Source organism: Semicossyphus pulcher, unplaced genomic scaffold, assembly GCF_022749685.1.
Source record: "Semicossyphus pulcher isolate SPU_LCO1_2020_fin unplaced genomic scaffold, fSemPul1.0.p SCAF_7, whole genome shotgun sequence".
Taxonomy (NCBI): Eukaryota; Metazoa; Chordata; class Actinopteri; order Labriformes; family Labridae; genus Semicossyphus; species Semicossyphus pulcher.
In genome coordinates, this window is record NW_027211748.1 from 32,684,627 (window position 1) to 32,705,534 (window position 20,908).

At 43.2% G+C, this 20,908-nt stretch overlaps 2 protein-coding genes across 4 annotated transcripts in view; one reads left to right on the plus strand and one right to left on the minus strand.

Moving 5' to 3' along the window:
• impa1 (inositol monophosphatase 1) lies at positions 1–11,274 on the plus strand. The gene is made up of 9 exons (XM_069684890.1): positions 1–70; positions 1,478–1,556; positions 3,360–3,493; positions 3,702–3,806; positions 3,905–3,950; positions 4,102–4,210; positions 6,499–6,607; positions 10,820–10,971; positions 11,067–11,274. Exons 2-9 carry the CDS (start codon positions 1,494–1,496, stop codon positions 11,192–11,194), a joined length of 846 nt encoding a protein of 281 aa, XP_069540991.1. The 5' UTR covers positions 1–70; positions 1,478–1,493; the 3' UTR covers positions 11,195–11,274.
• The window catches only part of LOC138611691 (E3 ubiquitin-protein ligase RNF31), a 27,168-nt gene continuing 16,719 nt past the window's right edge, over positions 10,460–20,908 (minus strand). The window contains exons 12-19 of one of the 3 annotated variants that reach the window (XM_069684886.1): positions 17,898–17,987; positions 17,711–17,816; positions 16,994–17,112; positions 15,591–15,704; positions 12,818–12,884; positions 12,463–12,556; positions 12,216–12,384; positions 10,460–12,124 (exon numbers count right to left, since the gene is read on the minus strand). In XM_069684886.1, coding sequence (XP_069540987.1) covers positions 12,077–12,124; positions 12,216–12,384; positions 12,463–12,556; positions 12,818–12,884; positions 15,591–15,704; positions 16,994–17,112; positions 17,711–17,816; positions 17,898–17,987 — 807 coding nt within the window. In that variant the 3' untranslated portion in view covers positions 10,460–12,076. Of the gene's footprint in view, positions 12,385–12,462; positions 12,609–12,817; positions 12,885–15,590; positions 15,705–16,993; positions 17,113–17,710; positions 17,817–17,897; positions 17,988–20,908 lie in introns of those variants that run through there. The other 2 variants (XM_069684885.1, XM_069684887.1) reach the window with 2 other exon arrangements.

The window sequence follows — 20,908 nt, forward strand, 5'->3', positions numbered from 1 at the left end:
AGAAACCCGGAAGTGAGCGGAGCCGCTGATCCGCGGCAGCAGCAGAAGATCATCGCCGGACTGACCGCAGGTGAGATTAATGAGTTAAAAGTTGTTGTATTTGGTGGAAGCGGCTCCTCCGTCACGTTAAACATTCACGTTAATAAACGGAGCGTCACTCTGTCGTGTTCAGGGATGTGTTTGACCAAATCTCGATGGATTAATTAAAAACGTTCTCACTATTGAAATGTCTTCAGTACTGACCACCAACATTAGTTTTATTTATTTTAATATAATATACTATACTCTATTGTGCTTGTGTAATGTTTTGTGTCTTTAAAGTTATGTCTGCTGATTCAGCTTCAGTTTTATGAATGTAGTGAATGTTTGCATTTACATACTTCGTATACACTTTGTAAATGTGAATTTTCTACAATAAAGTTTTTGGGGGCAAAAAAAGAAAAAGACTCGCAGCACGGACACCTTACGGCTCCTTGAGACGTTATCACGTACGACCGGTTATTACTGCTCATCAGTTAAAATCTGTAGGGAAATTATTTTCAGACACTTGTTTGTTAACATATTGAACATGTTGGAGAGTAGTTGTATGTGAAGAGACCTTTAACTGTTTAAAAGCTGGAAATGTTTTGTGCTAAGTACGTTCTGAGAATGTTACGTGCGATGTTCTGGTATTGTTGATGAAACATATCACCACTCTGAACTATCATCCTAAATAATCTGTGATTTCATCCATCACTCAAATTTGGCAGGGTGCCTGGGAGTGACAAACTCAGAACTGAAATCTATTTGTGCTTTACCCGGTCTTTAAAGTGATGCGTCATTAGGGGCGTGGCCTCTTTAAGTGACAGGTGGGAGCTGCTAGCTGTCTGCTAGGTGTCCCCTCAGCTAACCCAGTCACTGAACGTAACCTCTGGGCCGTGTTTGTGCTGTTGGAGCCTGTTGGAGATTTGTTCATGTAAATATCAGACAGATAATCTGTGTGTGCGCTTTATTGGACGAACAGACCGTCCAACACGTCGCACACACTGTTTTACACTCAGTCACATGATACTGTGATTTATGTTAGCACTGATTGGCGGCTATCTGTGTCTGTGCTCACCATACCTGCTTATTAGCTCGTTCGCTCAGTGATTTATTAGTGGCAGCCCATGCAGGCCGTCAGGACTGTTGTTGGCTTTTCCTGCAGAGAAGACGGGTGACGAGGTGATGAGGAGACCGGGTCCAGTGGGTTACCAGGTACAGGTCGATTACCTGCCTCGCTGCCTGAGCTGCTTCAGTCTTTGCTCAGCTGCCACCACAGATAGAATCTCACTCTGCGGGAAACATGGTGGTTAACTAGCTCATTAGCAGCTAATGAATTAGGCCCTTGTCATAACTCCACGAGTGTATCTATTAATCACCCTGTCTGTCCAATCAGCTGCAGCCTGACAATGACATCACACATTCTTCTTCTTCTGCTGTTTCCTGTCTTTATAAGGAGCTGCTCCTCCAACATGGCCGACCTCTGGCAGAACGCCATGGACCACGCTGTGGCCGCCGCCCGCCGAGCTGGAGAGGTGTGTGTTATAATTTAAGTTTGACAGATGAATTAAAATAAAGAAGTCTGACTCTGAGGGCAAATGATCTAACCTAACAAAGAAAATAAACCCCTGACCTCCCTAACTGATGTAAACAGGAGAAACGACCTCAAATAAAAAAGTTTCACCCCTACGTCTTTTTATACAAATCTAAAACAAAACGTGTTCGGTTGGAAGCAGAGGGAGACGGGACTCGTCATGCCGCTGTGGTGATGTCACTCCGGCTTCTTATGTCAGCTGCTTTCAGACGCAGCCAACTGCATACTTCTGTGAATACCCACTCACTAACATTCAACACAGGCACATACACAACTAACAGTAATAATTAAAAACACATTCAGACTACAGTCGTAACAAGACTGATTACAAACACTTGCCCACAATGCAAGAATACATGAATACAGAACAAACGTGGCTGGACAGAGGAGGACCTGGCAGCAAGTAAAGATGAACAACATTGTGCAGGCTGCTCAGTGCCGGGATTGTTGACCACAATGTACAAATGAGGTGTAAAAATGACTTAATCCTTTAATGTAGCAAACTCTTCTGTGGTCAGGGAAGGTGATGAACATGTGAGCCTCTGATTTTGATACTGAATACACATTTCTGATCACGCAGCACATCGTGCCTTTATTCAGCTTCTCAAACGGGCCACTTGCAAAGAAATGCAGCGCGACACAGACCATCTGTGGGGCGGTGGGGGCGTGGCTCCAGTGCGGTGCTGAATTATGGGGTCCAGCAGTCTGCACAGGTAACAGATGTCATCACCAGAAAATCGATATCTCTCGTACAGGTAGTTGTCTGGGAGCGCCAACGGGTCCAACAGTCCCAAAACACTCGTCTGAAAGCATTCTCAGGATTAACCCTAACCTGTATGCCTGATAGTAACAATGAAAGTCATTGATTGAACTGATAAATAAAATGAATTTAAAAATGATAATGGTTACAATTAAAATAACAGTCGGCATATTTAACTGAATGATCCGTATCTGTGATATTTTAATTCAAGCTAATAAAAACACACAGATGACCACGGACTGAGAGGCATGATCAATCAATCAATCAATCAATCAATCAAATTTTATTTGTATAGCTCCAAATCATAACCAGAGTTATCTCGAGACACTTTACAGAAAGAGCAGGTCTAGACCGACTCTTTGTTAAGTTATTTAAAGAGAGGCCCAACATCAATCCACCATGAGTAGCACTTAGCAACATTCGGCATATTGGCAGAAAAACTTCCTTTAACAGGCAGAAACCTCGAGCAGAACCAGACTCATGTTGAACATCTGAAGAGACTGGACGGGCCGAAAATGGAATAGAAGGAGATGCAGGATAGAGACAGGCAGAGAGAGCAACAACAACATATGTTCTTGTTACAACAACAACAGACACATACTTATGGTTACAATGCCAATAAAAGTGGTAGACTAGGGTGAAGATTAGCAAAATAAATAAATAAATAAATTAGCGAGAGAAGCAGAGTGATGATAAAGGCTGAGGTAATCGTAATTGTAACAGTTGAAGTCAACAGGTCTACTATTAGCATATGAGAGACCAACAGCTGACTGAACTAATCAGGCACCAAGAGTAACCAAGCCTGGCTGTTAGCCTGGTGTGGAGCTGCACACAATAAAGCTCCATGGTAACCTATGTGCCCCTGCTTTTGTGCAACCGAGTCACGGCTAAATTCAGCCAGGATAACCGGAACATCCCGGCTGAATCCGTCATCCAGGTTTTGTGCAATAGCCCTCAGGTGTATTGAACAGGTGTGTTGATCAGGTGGTGCGGGAGGCTCTGCAGGACGACAGGAAGGTGATGACAAAGAGTTCTTCGGTTGATCTGGTGACACAAACTGACCAGAAGGTGGAACAACTCATCATCCAATCAGTGAAGGAGAAATTCCCCACACACAGGTGTGTGTGTGTGTGTGTGTGTGTGTGTGTGTGTGTGTGTGTGTGTGTGTGTGTGTGTGTGTGCGCGCGCGCGCATGTGCGCGCGCGTGCCTCTGAACAAACTGTTTTAGACACGCAACATTTTTTTATTTTTTTACAAACGACAGCGATTAAATGTTTAAGTGTGTGTGTGTCTGTGTGTGTGTGTGTGTGTGTCTGTGTGTGTCAGGTTCATAGGGGAGGAGTCTGTGGCTGCAGGTGAAGCTTGTGTCCTGACTGACGAGCCCACCTGGATCATCGACCCGATCGATGGGACAACAAACTTTGTTCACGCGTGAGTTTTCTGATGACATCATCACTTCAGTTTATTAATAAAAATGGATTAACACACACTTCACGAATGAACACACACATTGTTCATGACTTTAACAGATTTCCGTTTGTCGCTGTTTCTGTCGGATTCTCTGTCAACAAACAGGTGAGTTCAACCTGTTAACTACACTACATCATATCATACTCTACTTAACTATACAATAGTGTACTACATCATACTATACTCTGTTACACTGTGACCTGTTGTGATCAGCAGTTGTATTACTGTGTGTATCTGAAGTGTACCTGTACTCCAGGTGGAGTTCGGGGTGGTCTACAGCTGTCTGGAAGATAAGATGTTCACAGCGCGGAGGGGCAGGGGAGCGTTCTGTAACGGAGAGCCGCTGCAGGTTTCTCAACAGGAAGGTCAATAATCAATAACACAAAAATCGATAACACAAAGATCAATGACACAAAGATCAATAACACAAAGATCGATAGCACAAAGATCAATGACACAAAGATCGATAACACAAAGATCAATGACACAAAGATCAATGACACAAAGATCGATAACACAAAGATCGATAGCACAAAGATCAATGACACAAAGATCAATGACACAAAGATCAATGACACAATGATCGATGACACAAAGATCGATAACACAAAGATCAATGACACAAAGATCAATGACACAAAGATCAATGACACAAAGATCAATAACACAAAGATCGATAACACGAAGATCAATAACACAAAGATCAATGACACAAAGATCAATGACACAAAGATCAATAACACAAAGATCAATGACACAAAGATCAATAACACAAAGATCAATGACACAAAGATCGATAGCACAAAGATCAATGACACAAAGATCAATGACACAAAGATCAATAACACAAAGATCAATGACACAAAGATCAATGACACAAAGATCAATAACACAAAGATCGATAACACGAAGATCAATAACACAAAGATCAATGACACAAAGATCAATGACACAAAGATCAATGACACAAAGATCAATGACACAAAGATCAATGACACAAAGATCAATAACACAAAGATCGATAGCACAAAGATCAATGACACAAAGATCAATAACACGAAGATCAATGACACAAAGATCGATAACACGAAGATCGATAACACAAAGATCAATGACACAAAGATCGATAACACAAAGATCGATGACACAAAGATCGATGACACAAAGATCGATAACACAAAGATCGATAACACAAAGATCAATGACACAAAGATCAATGACACAAAGATCAATAACACAAAGATCAATGACACAAAGATCAATAACACGAAGATCGATAACACAAAGATCAATGACACAAAGATCAATAACACAAAGATCAATGACACAAAGATCGATGACACAAAGATCGATAACACAAAGATCAATGACACAAAGATCAATAACACAAAGATCAATGACACAAAGATCGATAACACAAAGATCAATGACACAAAGATCGATGACACAAAGATCGATAACACAAAGATCAATGACACAAAGATCAATGACACAAAGATCAATAACACAAAGATCGATAACACAAAGATCAATGACACAAAGATCAATGACACAAAGATCAATGACACAAAGATCAATGACACAAAGATCAATAACACAAAGATCAATGACACAAAGATCAATAACACGAAGATCGATAACACAAAGATCAATGACACAAAGATCAATAACACAAAGATCAATGACACAAAGATCGATGACACAAAGATCGATAACACAAAGATCAATGACACAAAGATCAATAACACAAAGATCAATGACACAAAGATCGATAACACAAAGATCAATGACACAAAGATCAATGACACAAAGATCAATAACACAAAGATCGATAGCACAAAGATCAATGACACAAAGATCAATGACACAAAGATCAATAACACGAAGATCGATAACACAAAGATCAATGACACAAAGATCAATAACACAAAGATCAATGACACAAAGATCGATAACACAAAGATCAATGACACAAAGATCAATGACACAAAGATCAATGACACAAAGATCAATGACACAAAGATCAATAACACAAAGATCGATAGCACAAAGATCAATGACACAAAGATCAATGACACAAAGATCAATAACACAAAGATCGATAACACGAAGATCGATAACACAAAGATCAATAACACAAAGATCAATGACACAAAGATCGATAACACAAAGATCGATAACACAAAGATCAATGACAGGAAGATCAGTAACACGAAGATCGATGACACAAAGATCAGTAACACGGAGACGATGGGTGACAGGAAGATCAGTAACACGAAGATCGATGACACGAAGATCGATAGCAGGAAGATCAACGACACAAAGATCAGTAACACAAAGATCGGTAACACGAAGACGATGGGTGACAGGAAGATCAGTAACACGAAGATCGATGACACAAAGATCAGTAACACGGAGATCGGTGACACGAAGATCAGTAACACGGAGATCGGTGACACAAAGATCAGTAACACGGAGATCGGTGACACGAAGAGCTTCATCAGAAAATATTCAGGTTCAGAATGTCTGCAGCAGACAGGGTGACTGGCTCTTTAAATAATAACATGTGAACTCGTTACTGTTTGACTTTTAAATCTGTTAAAACAACTGAGCACAACATGAAGAGTCTGACCTGACTGTTTCTCTCTGTCAGACATCCGACAGTCGATCATTGCCACCGAGTTTGGATCCAGCAGAGACACCGAAACTGTCGACAGAATCTTCACCAGCCTGAGAAACATCGTCAGCATCCCCATACACGGGTACAACTGATACTGCAGCACTACTACTGTAACTGCAGTACTACTAGTACTTCAGTGTATTTATGTGCAGTGTGTTATTCAGTGTGTGTTTATGTGCAGTGTGTTATTCAGTGTGTGTTTCTTTGTGCAGTGTGTTATTCAGTGTGTGTGTGTCTTTGTGCAGTGTGTTATTCAGTGTGTCGGTGTCTTTGTGCAGTGTGTTATTCAGTGTGTGTTTATGTGCAGTGTGTTATTCAGTGTGTGTTTCTTTGTGCAGTGTGTTATTCAGTGTGTGTGTGTCTTTGTGCAGTGTGTTATTCAGTGTGCGTCTTTGTGCAGTGTGTTATTCAGTGTGTGTTTATGTGCAGTGTGTTATTCAGTGTGCGTGTCTTTGTGCAGTGTGTTATTCAGTGTGTGTTTATGTGCAGTGTGTTATTCAGTGTGCGTGTCTTTGTGCAGTGTGTTATTCAGTGTGTGTGTCTTTGTGCAGTGTGTTATTCAGTGTGTGTGTCTTTGTGCAGTGTGTTATTCAGTGTGTGTTTATGTGCAGTGTGTTATTCAGTGTGTGTGTCTTTGTGCAGTGTGTTATTCAGTGTGTGTGTCTTTGTGCAGTGTGTTATTCAGTGTGCGTGTCTTTGTGCAGTGTGTTATTCAGTGTGTGTCTTTGTGCAGTGTGTTATTCAGTGTGTGTTTATGTGCAGTGTGTTATTCAGTGTGCGTGTCTTTGTGCAGTGTGTTATTCAGTGTGCGTGTCTTTGTGCAGTGTGTTATTCAGTGTGTGTTTATGTGCAGTGTGTTATTCAGTGTGCGTGTCTTTGTGCAGTGTGTTATTCAGTGTGTGTTTATGTGCAGTGTGTTATTCAGTGTGCGTGTCTTTGTGCAGTGTGTTATTCAGTGTGTGTTTATGTGCAGTGTGTTATTCAGTGTGCGTGTCTTTGTGCAGTGTGTTATTCAGTGTGTGTGTCTTTGTGCAGTGTGTTATTCAGTGTGTGTGTCTTTGTGCAGTGTGTTATTCAGTGTGTGTGTCTTTGTGCAGTGTGTTATTCAGTGTGCGTGTCTTTGTGCAGTGTGTTATTCAGTGTGTGTGTCTTTGTGCAGTGTGTTATTCAGTGTGTGTGTCTTTGTGCAGTGTGTTATTCAGTGTGTGTGTCTTTGTGCAGTGTGTTATTCAGTGTGTGTGTCTTTGTGCAGTGTGTTATTCAGTGTGCGTGTCTTTGTGCAGTGTGTTATTCAGTGTGTGTTTATGTGCAGTGTGTTATTCAGTGTGTGTGTCTTTGTGCAGTGTGTTATTCAGTGTGCGTGTCTTTGTGCAGTGTGTTATTCAGTGTGCGTGTCTTTGTGCAGTGTGTTATTCAGTGTGTGTGTCTTTGTGCAGTGTGTTATTCAGTGTGTGTGTCTTTGTGCAGTGTGTAATTCAGTGTGTGTGTCTTTGTGCAGTGTGTTATTCAGTGTGCGTGTCTTTGTGCAGTGTGTTATTCAGTGTGTGTGTCTTTGTGCAGTGTGTTATTCAGTGTGCGTGTCTTTGTGCAGTGTGTTATTCAGTGTGTTTTGTGTTTGTTGCGGGGTTCTCTCTCAAACTCCTCCAAACGATTGGGAAAAACACAGGTGTAGTCGAAAAATGCAGTGATGGTATAATTTATTTTTACAAGCCTCCCAAAGTGCAGTGAGTATTTACAACCAAAATGTGGAAAAAAAACAGGAAAAATACTGTATATATAAAATGTACAAACAAATGATGCAAGAGTTCCACATAAACTCACTGTCAAAAAAACACACAACAAATAGCAGCAATGCAATAACAGTTTTTCAGCAGTTACCTGCTCTGTAACAAACTCCAGACTGACTTCTAAAGTCCAAGGCAGCACCTTATATACCTGAAGCCCCTCCCACTGGGCGTTATTAATAACATACGTTTTTACCGTAAATGTATTATTTTACTTATTATTTTAAGTGCCAGGAGCTTTAAACTTTTAACACATTTTATAATAAGATTTTATATATTTTAATAACCATCTTAATCAAACCAAAACAACATATTTGGCAAATATATATACATACAAAAGACGGTATTATGACCTCACGTGATCATGAACGTGCAGTGTATCGGGATATTTAATATCCGGAAATGGAGCACTCCGTTTCCCTCACCAAACACGCATATGGGGCATGGTGGTGTCAATATGCAGCGCACCTCGAGGTAAGGAAACATAAAGCTGTGTAAATGTGTGCGAAGGTTAACAGTAGAGCTTCCAAGTGTGCACCCTCGGTCGTGTGTTTATGTGCAGTGTATTATTCAGTGAGTGTTTATGTGCAGTGTGTTATTCAGTGTGTGTTTATGTGCAGTGTGTTATTCAGTGTGTGTCTTTGTGCAGTGTGTTATTCAGTATGTGTGTCTTTGTGCAGTGTATTATTCAGTGTGTGTTTATGTGCAGTGTATTATTCAGTGAGTGTTTATGTGCAGTGTGTTATTCAGTATGTGTGTCTTTGTGCAGTGTGTTATTCAGTGTGTGTTTATGTGCCGTGTGTTATTCAGTGTGTGTGTTATTCAGTGTGTGTCTTTGTGCAGTGTGTTATTCAGTGTGCGTGTCTTTGTGCAGTGTTATTCAGTGTGCGTCTTTGTGCAGTGTGTTATTCAGTGTGTGTGTCTTTGTGCAGTGTGTTATTCAGTGTGTGTTTATGTGCAGTGTGTTATTCAGTGTGTGTTTATGTGTGTTATTCAGTGTGTGTCTTTGTGCAGTGTGTTATTCAGTGTGTTATTCAGTGTGCGTGTCTTTGTGCAGTGTGTTATTCAGTGTGTGTCTTTGTGCAGTGTGTTATTCAGTGTGTGTGTCTTTGTGCAGTGTGTTATTCAGTGTGCGTGTTTATGTGCAGTGTGTTATTCAGTGTGTGTCTTTGTGCAGTGTGTTATTCAGTGTGTGTGTCTTTGTGCAGTGTGTTATTCAGTGTGTGTGTCTTTGTGCAGTGTGTTATTCAGTGTGCGTGTTTATGTGCAGTGTGTTATTCAGTGTGTGTCTTTGTGCAGTGTGTTATTCAGTGTGTGTGTCTTTGTGCAGTGTGTTATTCAGTGTGCGTGTTTATGTGCAGTGTGTTATTCAGTGTGTGTCTTTGTGCAGTGTGTTATTCAGTGTGTGTGTCTTTGTGCAGTGTGTTATTCAGTGTGCGTGTTTATGTGCAGTGTGTTATTCAGTGTGTTATTCAGTGTGCGTCTTTGTGCAGTGTGTTATTCAGTGTGTGTGTCTTTGTGCAGTGTGTTATTCAGTGTGCGTGTCTTTGTGCAGTGTTATTCAGTGTGTGTCTTTGTGCAGTGTGTTATTCAGTGTGTGTGTCTTTGTGCAGTGTGTTATTCAGTGTGTGTGTCTTTGTGCAGTGTGTTATTCAGTGTGCGTGTCTTTGTGCAGTGTTATTCAGTGTGCGTCTTTGTGCAGTTTGTTATTCAGTGTGTGTCTTTGTGCAGTGTGTTATTCAGTGTGTGTCTTTGTGCAGTGTTATTCAGTGTGCGTCTTTGTGCAGTTTGTTATTCAGTGTGTGTCTTTGTGCAGTGTGTTATTCAGTGTGTGTCTTTGTGCAGTGTTATTCAGTGTGTGTCTTTGTGCAGTGTGTTATTCAGTGTGTGTCTTTGTGCAGTGTTATTCAGTGTGCGTCTTTGTGCAGTTTGTTATTCAGTGTGTGTTTATGTGCAGTGTTATTCAGTGTGTGTCTTTGTGCAGTGTTATTCAGTGTGCGTCTTTGTGCAGTGTGTTATTCAGTGTGTGTCTTTGTGCAGTGTTATTCAGTGTGTGTCTTTGTGCAGTTTGTTATTCAGTGTGCGTGTCTTTGTGCAGTTTGTTATTCAGTGTGTGTCTTTGTGCAGTGTGTTATTCAGTGTGTGTCTTTGTGCAGTGTTATTCAGTGTGCGTCTTTGTGCAGTTTGTTATTCAGTGTGTGTCTTTGTGCAGTTTGTTATTCAGTGTGTGTCTTTGTGCAGTTTGTTATTCAGTGTGTGTGTCTTTGTGCAGTGTGTTATTCAGTGTGTGTCTTTGTGCAGTGTGTTATTCAGTGTGCGTCTTTGTGCAGTGTGTTATTCAGTGTGCGTGTCTTTGTGCAGTGTGTTATTCAGTGTGCGTCTTTGTGCAGTGTGTTATTCAGTGTGCGTGTCTTTGTGCAGTGTGTTATTCAGTGTGTGTCTTTGTGCAGTGTGTTATTCAGTGTGCGTCTTTGTGCAGTGTGTTATTCAGTGTGCGTGTCTTTGTGTAGGGTGCGCGGAGCAGGAACTGCAGCTATCAACATGTGCATGGTGGCGTCTGGCTGTGTCGAAGCGTATTACGAGATCGGGATCCACATTTGGGACGTTGCTGCTGGCTCGCTGATCGTCTCAGAGGCCGGGGGAGTCCTGATGGATGTGGAAGGTACAGACGCTGCCTCTGTGTTGCTGCTGATGGTTGAAGTGTGGAGAGTGAGACAGGTGTTAAAGGGTTTAACCTGTCTGTCTGTCTTTGTTCAGGAGGAGCGGTGGACCTGATGTCCAGAAGAATCGTTGCTGCCAACAGCAGAACCATTGCCGAGAGTATCGTCAAAGAAATCGACTCCTTCAGTCCAGCTAGAGACGACGCTCCAACACTCGGGCAGTGAGGAAGAGCAATGCATTGTGGGATTTACAGCAGATTTTATGTATTTAGTTTGATATAAATAAAGTTTATCATAAAAACTCATTTGCGGCTGGGTCTGGTTACACATCTGCATGGCATCAAGTGCAGTGCATTCTGGGTAAAACATCTGTAATCCAGGATAATGAATATCACCTTAACAGCTCAAAGGGTGATGGGCGTAGCGACGAGACGACGGGCGCTGCGTTAAGATTTCAAGATTTGTGTTCATTATTCCACGACCTCACTAAAATCCTTTTTTCATTTTTGAGTCATCAAATCCATTTTCAGTCGATAAACTCAGTTCTGAACAAATTAACTTATTTTAAAAAAGCTAACGTCTGCAGGGTGTCATGGGAACAAAGAAGAGGAAGTGTATTAAGACATTTTTATTAAATATTTATTAAATATATAGATATTAAAACCGTTAAAGAGCAGAAGAAATAAGGTAAAAGATTGAGGATTATACGGACACACAGCTCTCCTTTCAGCTGCAATAACATGCCAACAGGTGCTAACAGGTACAAAGGTGGATACTTAAAGACTTAGTAGAGACGTGTTAGCATTGTTAGCTTGTTAAGGCTATCATCAGTTCTGACAGGCTCCATTTTTGATCCCTTTTTCTACCAAAGTTTTTTGTTGTGTTTCCACGGCCCCTAAAGAGCCATTCAGAAGCCTTCAGCTGGAGTACAGCAGACTGACGATGTCACAGATGATGTCACTGGGATTGAGGACCTTTATTTTAGTATTTCCATCTAAATATAGTAGAAATATAGTATCTATATTTAGTATATTTTAGTTTTTCTCAGTCTCTGAGCAGCAGGTAAGTGGGCAGAGATCCGGCAGTCCCAGCAGAGGTCAGAGGTCTTCATTTAGTGGAAAGCTGCCTCCTGAGTGGAACACTATGGGTCAGAGTCTGAGGAGACAGAGAGCTGCGCTGTGATTGGCTGAAAATTAACTGAAACCGTCGGCCCCGTTTTATTCTTAATGATGATGATGTCACTGACCAGGCGGAGGCGCTGTGTGAACAGCTGCTCTGGTTCATCTGGTTTCTTGTTTGGCACGGCAATGTGCCACCGTCGCAGCTCTGCCTTCATCTCTGCCGGGCTGAAGAGGACCACCGGGTCGCCATGGCAACGGTTGACGAGCTCCACCAAACGCTCCTTATAGTGCGACCTGAAAGAACAGATGGGTGGAGACTGGTCATAAACACATCTGCACAGGTAAACAGGTGTATTGGTGGTCTGGTCTTACTGGCAGTATCCTCTGAATTCAGGGGGGGCGGGGCTTCCACACTGCTCCTCCCCTCTGCTGCCGTCGTCTCTCAGCTCCAGAACCGAACACACTCCTGAAGATGAACACACCATTCAATCAAACAGGTGGGAGAGGCTAGACTCTACCTGAGAAGCAGAAAGACGGCGAATAATAGAAGGCCCAGCTGAGCGGGCATTGTTTGTTGGTTGGTAATGTATACAACAGTTGTATGTACTTCTTTGATGTTGCTGTCTGATGTTTATGATGTTACATGTGGTGTTGGTCTCGGAGTTCTGGCTGTGAAAAAGAATTTCCTCACTGGGGACAAAAAAGTCTAAAGTCTAAGACGCCTTACCTGTCTGACTGGTGTCTGGTGAGCTGCACTTGGCTGGTTCCAACCAGGTGGGAGACACACTGTAATACTGAGACAACAAACGGTCAGCGCATTCACCTGTGCACCATAGAGCTGTGAGACCCTGATACCTTAAACGCCTGTGATACTGAAACACCTGGAACACTTGTGATACTGAAACACCTGTGATACTGAAACACCTGAAACACCTGTGATACTGAAACACCTGTGATACTGAAACACCTGAAACACCTGTGATACTGAAACACCTGAAACACCTGTGATACTGAAACACCTGTGATACTGAAACACCTGAAACACCTGTGATACTGAAACACCTGAAACACCTGTGATACTGAAACACCTGAAACACCTGTGATAGTGAAACATCTGGAACACTTGTGATACTGAAACACCTGTGATACTGAAACACCTGAAACACCTGTGATACTGAAACACCTGTGATACTGAAACACCTGAAACACCTGTGATACTGAAACACCTGAAACACCTGTGATAGTGAAACATCTGGAACACTTGTGATACTGAAACACCTGTGATACTGAAACACCTGAAACACCTGTGATACTGAAACACCTGAAACACCTGTGATAGTGAAACATCTGGAACACTTGTGATACTGAAACACCTGTGATACTGAAACACCTGAAACACCTGTGATAGTGAAACATCTGGAACACTTGTGATACTGAAACACCTGTGATACTGAAACACCTGAAACACCTGTGATAGTGAAACATCTGGAACACTTGTGATACTGAAACACCTGTGATACTGAAACACCTGAAACACCTGTGATACTGAAACACCTGAAACACTTGTGATACTGAAACACCTGTGATAGTGAAACACCTGAAACACCTGTGATAGTGAAACACCTGAAACACTTGTGATACTGAAACACCTGAAACACCTGTGATACTGAAACACCTGTGATAGTGAAACACCTGAAACACTTGTGATACTGAAACACCTGTGATACTGAAACACCTGTGATACTGAAACACCTGTGATACTGAAACACCTGAAACACCTGTGATAGTGAAACACCTGAAACACCTGTGATACTGAAACACCTGAAACACCTGTGATACTGAAACACCTGTGAGACTGAAACACCTGAAACACCTGTGATACTGAAACACCTGAAACACCTGTGATAGTGAAACATCTGAAACACCTGTGATACTGAAACACCTGGAACACTTGTGATACTGAAACACCTGTGATACTGAAACACCTGTGATACTGAAACACCTGGAACACTTGTGATACTGAAACACCTGTGATAGTGAAACACCTGAAAAACTTGTGATACTGAAACACCTGTGATAGTGAAACACCTGAAAAACTTGTGATACTGAAACACCTGAAACACCTGAAACACCTGTGATACTGAAACTGAAACACAGAATCGGGTGAGTCTGGGTCGACCAGAAACTAATGTACTCGCTCCAAAAATAATTAAAGCCGCAAGTGGCGATGAATGGGCCCTCACACCTCTATCAAGCACATGAAATTTAGTACAGATATGATGACGTACAGGCGAGTTATAGCAGCATAAATGTTATGGCGAGGCTTCATGGCGAAGGTTGTCTTTGCCGCGCCGCCCAGGAAACACAATCTGACGAAAACTCTCAGATTTTTCTACAAACCTTAATCCAGGTCTTTAGGCTTTGCTGACTGAAATTTGAGGTGGATATTTTGTACTGTCTACGAGCAGTAGCTTGAAGCGTAAAGCATGAATTTCTTTGTCAATTCCTGTCGCCTATAGGTGGCGTTATGACTATCACTGAATATTACTATATGAATGTGTTCAGGCTGGGAAGCATACATGTGAAAATTTAACATTCTACACGAGAGTTACAACGATTTTCAGTTTTTTGGCAAAAGGCCAAAAACATCAAACTTCAATCTCTTTCAATGGCCACGCCCCTTGACCAAAACTCAAGCTAACTTTTGGTCGTCAATGTCTTGTCAATACACTGACCGAGTTAAGGTTATATAATCGGATGAAGTCACTTGGAGTCACTTCGTCAAAGTATGGACCCTGTAAAAATAAAAAAAATAGGCCACAAATTACCACTAAATACAAAACGGCTGACTTCCTGTTGGGTTTAGGGTATGTCTATAATAGACGTCTTTGTCGGTCCTGAGATGATACATATGTGTACCAAATTTGGTACATGTGGGTGAAACCTGCTGAAGGGGCTGAATGTTCTCCACTTTGAGGGGGCGCTATAGAGCCATTTTACCATGCCCATTCACCAAAACACTAGCACACATACATTTCTCGCACTTCTGATGCATGTGCAAATTTTGGCAAGTTTTTGGGCATGTCAAAGACGCCAAATATGCATTTTATTTGTGCCCAAAGAAAAATAATAAATTGGAGCGTTAAAATAGGGTCCTCGCTGCCGTCGGTGTTTGGGCCCTAATAATCAAAATATTTTACATTTACTGAATAAATATTTAAAAGTTTAAAATCTGAGTTTCTCTGACGTCTGAAACAAACTAATACTGAAACATCGGAGTCACACCTTCACATCATACAGGCTTCATGCTGCTGCTTCTCTGGCAAACACCTGAGCTCCCAAAACAATATCACAGGTGTTCTCACCTGTAGCAAAAGGTGTAGGCGGGGCAGTCTGTCAGGTGTTGTTACCTGTAGCAGCAGGTGTAGGCAGGGCAGTCTGTCAGGTGTTGTTACCTGTAGCAGCAGGTGTAGGCAGGGCAGTCTGTCAGGTGTTGTTACCTGTAGCAGCAGGTGCAGGCGAGTCACGCTCCAGTCTCTCAGGTGATACAGGCAGTCTCTGGGGTGGTGTGCGTGCAGTCCTTTGGTTGCACAGTCGGCAGAGAAGCTGCAGGCCTGAGGATGTCAGAGACGAGTTTAAAAATCGGACTCTGGGACTCGGGACTGTATCAGGGGTGGATGGGTAGATATACAGTACATATATCTAAATATAAACATATCTGAAAATTAAACCTACTCAAGTAAATCTAAAATACAAACTAATATCTTAAATGTGAACAAACATTACAGGGAGGTAGAGGTGTTAATGTACCATACAGTCTTCACAGTTGTAATTACAGGGTATACGTTGGTAATGTGCAGACACAGTGATTCAAGGTGTTAATGTGCCATTACAGTGTACAGAGATGTTAATGTGCAAATACACTGATGAAGTGGTACTAAATGTTCAAGATGAATCATGTGCAAAGTTTAGCAGGAGCAGAACAGAGTGCAGTTTGAGTGAGACACAGACATCAGGGTGAGTTCCCTGCTCCACAGAGCTGAGCTGCAGAGTTATTCCCTTGGGCAGGAAAGACTTCCTGTATCTGTCCTTGTGACAGCGGAGCTGCACCAGTCTGTTGGAGAAGGTGCTCCTCTGTGTGTCCAGCAGGTGGTGCAGAGGGTGCTCAGAGTTCTCCATGATGGTTGACAGTTTGTTCAGTGTCCTCCTCTCTGCCAGCTCAGTGACAGAGTCCAGTTTGCAGCCGATGACGGAGCCGGCCTTCTAAATCAGCTTGTTGAGTCTGTTCACATCTCCGGCTCCGATGCTGCTTCCCCAGCAGACCACAGCAAAGCACAGTGCACTGCCAAAACAGACTGTTGATCTCCAACATCTCGCTGCACACGTTGAAGGGCCGCAGCTTCCTCAGGAGTCTGCTCATCCCCTTCTTGTATACAGCGTCGGTGTTGGCCTTTCAGTTCAGTCTGTTGAACACAGTAACACCGTCTTGGAGAGCGCAATTAGCTGATGTAACCAATGCCCTCACTCCTCTCCGTGCTGCTCTCCATTACAAAGAGTGTAGATAGTAACAGAATAAAGATGAGAAAAGTTCCAAAGTTGAAAGTAGCCATGAGCACTTACTAGAGTGAACAAAACGAACGAAAACTTGAAAAATGCACAAACAAAAATAATAAAGTTAAAAAATTAAAGACAAATAACATGAAGGGAGCTGCTGCAACAGGCTGCCACCTAGCATGGTGCCGGAAACGGAAGGACAGGGCAGGAAGGACTATCAGGGACTATATATATGACTTGACTCATTCATCTGTTAATATATGACTTATTGTGTTCAATAAAGAGTAGAACCACTAGAATCAGAGTAGAATCAGTCGAGTGAGATTAGAATCATTAGAATCTGACTCACAGATCCGGGACTGAAGGTCTGGCTGCAGCCTCCACAGAACTGATGCTGACACTGAGAGCAGGTGAAGTGAAGGCAGCCTCCTTTAGACAGACTGAACACACACTGACAGCTGGGACACTCTGAGGACACACACACACACACACACACACACACACACACACACACACACACACACACACACATTAAACACACATTCACACTATTGATAAAGACAGAAGAAGTCCATTTCCACTGCAGGACGTCACCTGATTCTTATCAGAACCTGGACTGTTCAGAACCTCATATGGTTCTTCTTCCTAGTTCATTTGGAGAACATGTTCATGTGGTTCTGAACTCTGTTATCTGCTCTGTGCTTCAACCAGAACTTGAGTCCACATTCAGCTGCTCTGAACACGTCCAAACCACCAAACCTAACCAGAACCAGAACCATGGCCCAGGAGTCCACATTAGGTTCCTGCAGTGGAAGAGGACTCCACCTGACAGCACCACGGGTATTGGACCAGGACCCAGTGTTAGGACCAGAACCCAGTGTTAGGACCAGAACCCAGTGTTAGGACCAGAACCCAGTGTTAGGACCCGGTGTTAGGACCAGGCCTCAGTGTTAGGACCCGGTGTTAGGACCAGGCCTCAGTGTTAGGAACTGATGTTAAGACCAAGACCCGGTGTAAGGTCCAGGACCCGGTGTTAGGACCAGGACCTGGTGTAAAGAGTTTGTACCGATGCTGTTGTAGCTGAGCAGGGGGGAGCGGTTCTGGTTTGGCTGGTTCTGCTGCTGCCAGACCTGGAACTGCTGACAGGAGAGTCCCTGATGTTGAGGAGACCACTGCAGAGACAAGAGGCTGTTAGAGTGTGTGTGTGTGTGTGTGTGTGTGTGTGTGTGTGTGTGTGTGTGCGTGCTTCTTACAGGTGACCTGCACTGACAGCAGGTACTCTTCTTACAGCTAGGACAGTCCATCCTCAACCTGTCAGCTTCATGAAGCATGCCGAATGAACACTGAAATACACACACACAATAAATATATTATAATATAGTTAAGTTTGTTGTCCTGATCTACACTCTGAGGTTCTGATCTAGACTCAGAGGTTCTGATCTAGACTCAGAGGTTCTGATCTACACTCTGAGGTCCTGATCTAGACTCTGAGGTCCTGATCTACACTCTGAGGTTCTGATCTAGACTCAGAGGTTCTGATCTACACTCTGAGGTCCTGATCTACACTCTGAGGTTCTGATCTAGACTCAGAGGTTCTGATCTACACTCTGAGGTCCTGATCTACACTCTGAAGTTCTGATCTAGACTCTGAGGTCCTGATCTAGACTCAGAGGTTCTGATCTAGACTCTGAGGTCCTGATCTACACTCTGAGGTTCTGATCTAGACTCTGAGGTCCTGATCTACACTCAGAGGTTCTGATCTAGACTCTGAGGTCCTGATCTACACTCAGAGGTTCTGATCCACACTCTGAGGTTCTGATCTAGACTCTGAGGTCCTGATCTACGCTCAGAGGTTCTGATCTACACTCAGAGGTTCTGATCTAGACTCTGAGGTCCTGATCTACACTCAGAGGTTCTGATCTACACTCAGAGGTTCTGATCTAGACTCAGAGGTTCTGATCTAGACTCTGAGGTTCTGATCTACACTCAGAGGTTCTGATCTAGACTCAGAGGTTCTGATCTACACTCAGAGGTTCTGATCTAGACTCTGAGGTCCTGATCTACACTCTGAGGTTCTGATCTACACTCTGAGGGCCTGATCTACACTCAGAGGTTCTGATCTAGACTCTGAGGTCCTGATCTACACTCTGAGGTCCTGATCTACACTCAGAGGTTCTGATCTAGACTCAGAGGTTCTGATCTAGACTCAGAGGTTCTGATCTAGACTCTGAGGTCCTGATCTACACTCTGAGGTCCTGATCTACACTCTGAGGTCCTGATCTACACTCAGAGGTTCTGATCTAGACTCAGAGGTTCTGATCTACACTCAGAGGTTCTGATCTAGACTCTGAGGTCCTGATCTACACTCAGAGGTTCTGATCTAGACTCAGAGGTTCTGATCTAGACTCTGAGGTCCTGATCTACACTCAGAGGTTCTGATCTAGACTCAGAGGTTCTGATCTAGACTCTGAGGTCCTGATCTACACTCTGAGGTTCTGATCTAGACTCTGAGGTCCTGATCTACACTCAGAGGTTCTGATCTAGACTCAGAGGTTCTGATCTAGACTCTAAGGTCCTGATCTACACTCTGAGGTTCTGATCTAGACTCTGAGGTCCTGATCTACACTCAGAGGTTCTGATCCACACTCTGAGGTTCTGATCTAGACTCTGAGGTCCTGATCTACACTCAGAGGTTCTGATCTACACTCAGAGGTTCTGATCTAGACTCTGAGGTTCTGATCTACACTCAGAGGTTCTGATCTACACTCAGAGGTTCTGATCTAGACTCTGAGGTCCTGATCTACACTCTGAGGTCCTGATCTACACTCAGAGGTTCTGATCTACACTCAGAGGTCCTGATCTAGACTCTGAGGTCCTGATCTACACTCAGAGGTTCTGATCTACACTCTGAGGTCCTGATCTACACTCTGAGGTCCTGATCTACACTCAGAGGTTCTGATCTAGACTCTGAGGTCCTGATCTAGTCTCCTGAGGTCCTGATCTAGACTCAGAGGTCCTGATCTAGACACTGTGGTCCTGATCTAGACTCAGAGGTCCTGATCTAGACACTGTGATCCTGATCTAGACTCCCAATGTCCTGATGTAGTCTCCCAGTTCAGGATCTAGTCTCCAAGCTTCCCATAAAGTCTCTGAGGTCCTGAACTAGACTCTGGGGTCCTGATCTAGACTCTGAGATCCTCAACTAGTCTCCCGAGGTCCTGATCTACACTCTGAGGTCCTGATCTACACTCTGAGGTCCTGATCTACACTCAGAGGTTCTGATCTAGACTCAGAGGTTCTGATCTACACTCAGAGGTTCTGATCTAGACTCTGAGGTCCTGATCTACACTCTGAGGTTCTGATCTAGACTCTGAGGTCCTGATCTACACTCAGAGGTTCTGATCTAGACTCAGAGGTTCTGATCTAGACTCTGAGGTCCTGATCTACACTCTGAGGTTCTGATCTAGACTCTGAGGTCCTGATCTACACTCAGAGGTTCTGATCTAGACTCAGAGGTTCTGATCTAGACTCTAAGGTCCTGATCTACACTCTGAGGTTCTGATCTAGACTCTGAGGTCCTGATCTACACTCAGAGGTTCTGATCCACACTCTGAGGTTCTGATCTAGACTCTGAGGTCCTGATCTACACTCAGAGGTTCTGATCTACACTCAGAGGTTCTGATCTAGACTCTGAGGTTCTGATCTACACTCAGAGGTTCTGATCTACACTCAGAGGTTCTGATCTAGACTCTGAGGTCCTGATCTACACTCTGAGGTCCTGATCTACACTCAGAGGTTCTGATCTACACTCAGAGGTCCTGATCTAGACTCTGAGGTCCTGATCTACACTCAGAGGTTCTGATCTACACTCTGAGGTCCTGATCTACACTCTGAGGTCCTGATCTACACTCTGAGGTCCTGATCTACACTCAGAGGTCCTGATCTAGACTCAGAGGTTCTGATCTGCACTCAGAGGTTCTGATCTAGACTCTGAGGTCCTGATCTACACTCTGAGGTCCTGATCTACACTCAGAGGTTCTGATCTAGACTCTGAGGTCCTGATCTACACTCTGAGGTTCTGATCTACACTCTGAGGTCCTGATCTAGTCTACTGAGGTCCTGATCTAGACTCAGAGGTCCTGATCTACACTCTGAGGTCCTGATCTAGTCTCCTGAGGTCCTGATCTAGACTCAGAGGTCCTGATCTAGACACTGTGGTCCTGATCTACACTCAGAGGTCCTGATCTAGACTCTGAGGTCCTGA

Bases quoted from the DNA above. Each gene is read 5' to 3' on its own strand.
- impa1 (XM_069684890.1), top strand. From the start codon at position 1,494: ATGGCCGACCTCTGGCAGAACGCCATGGACCACGCTGTGGCCGCCGCC. The intron at 3,807-3,904 runs GTGAGTTTTCTG...TGACTTTAACAG, and splicing joins ACAACAAACTTTGTTCACGC to ATTTCCGTTTGTCGCTGTTT. The intron at 3,951-4,101 runs GTGAGTTCAACC...CCTGTACTCCAG, and splicing joins GATTCTCTGTCAACAAACAG to GTGGAGTTCGGGGTGGTCTA.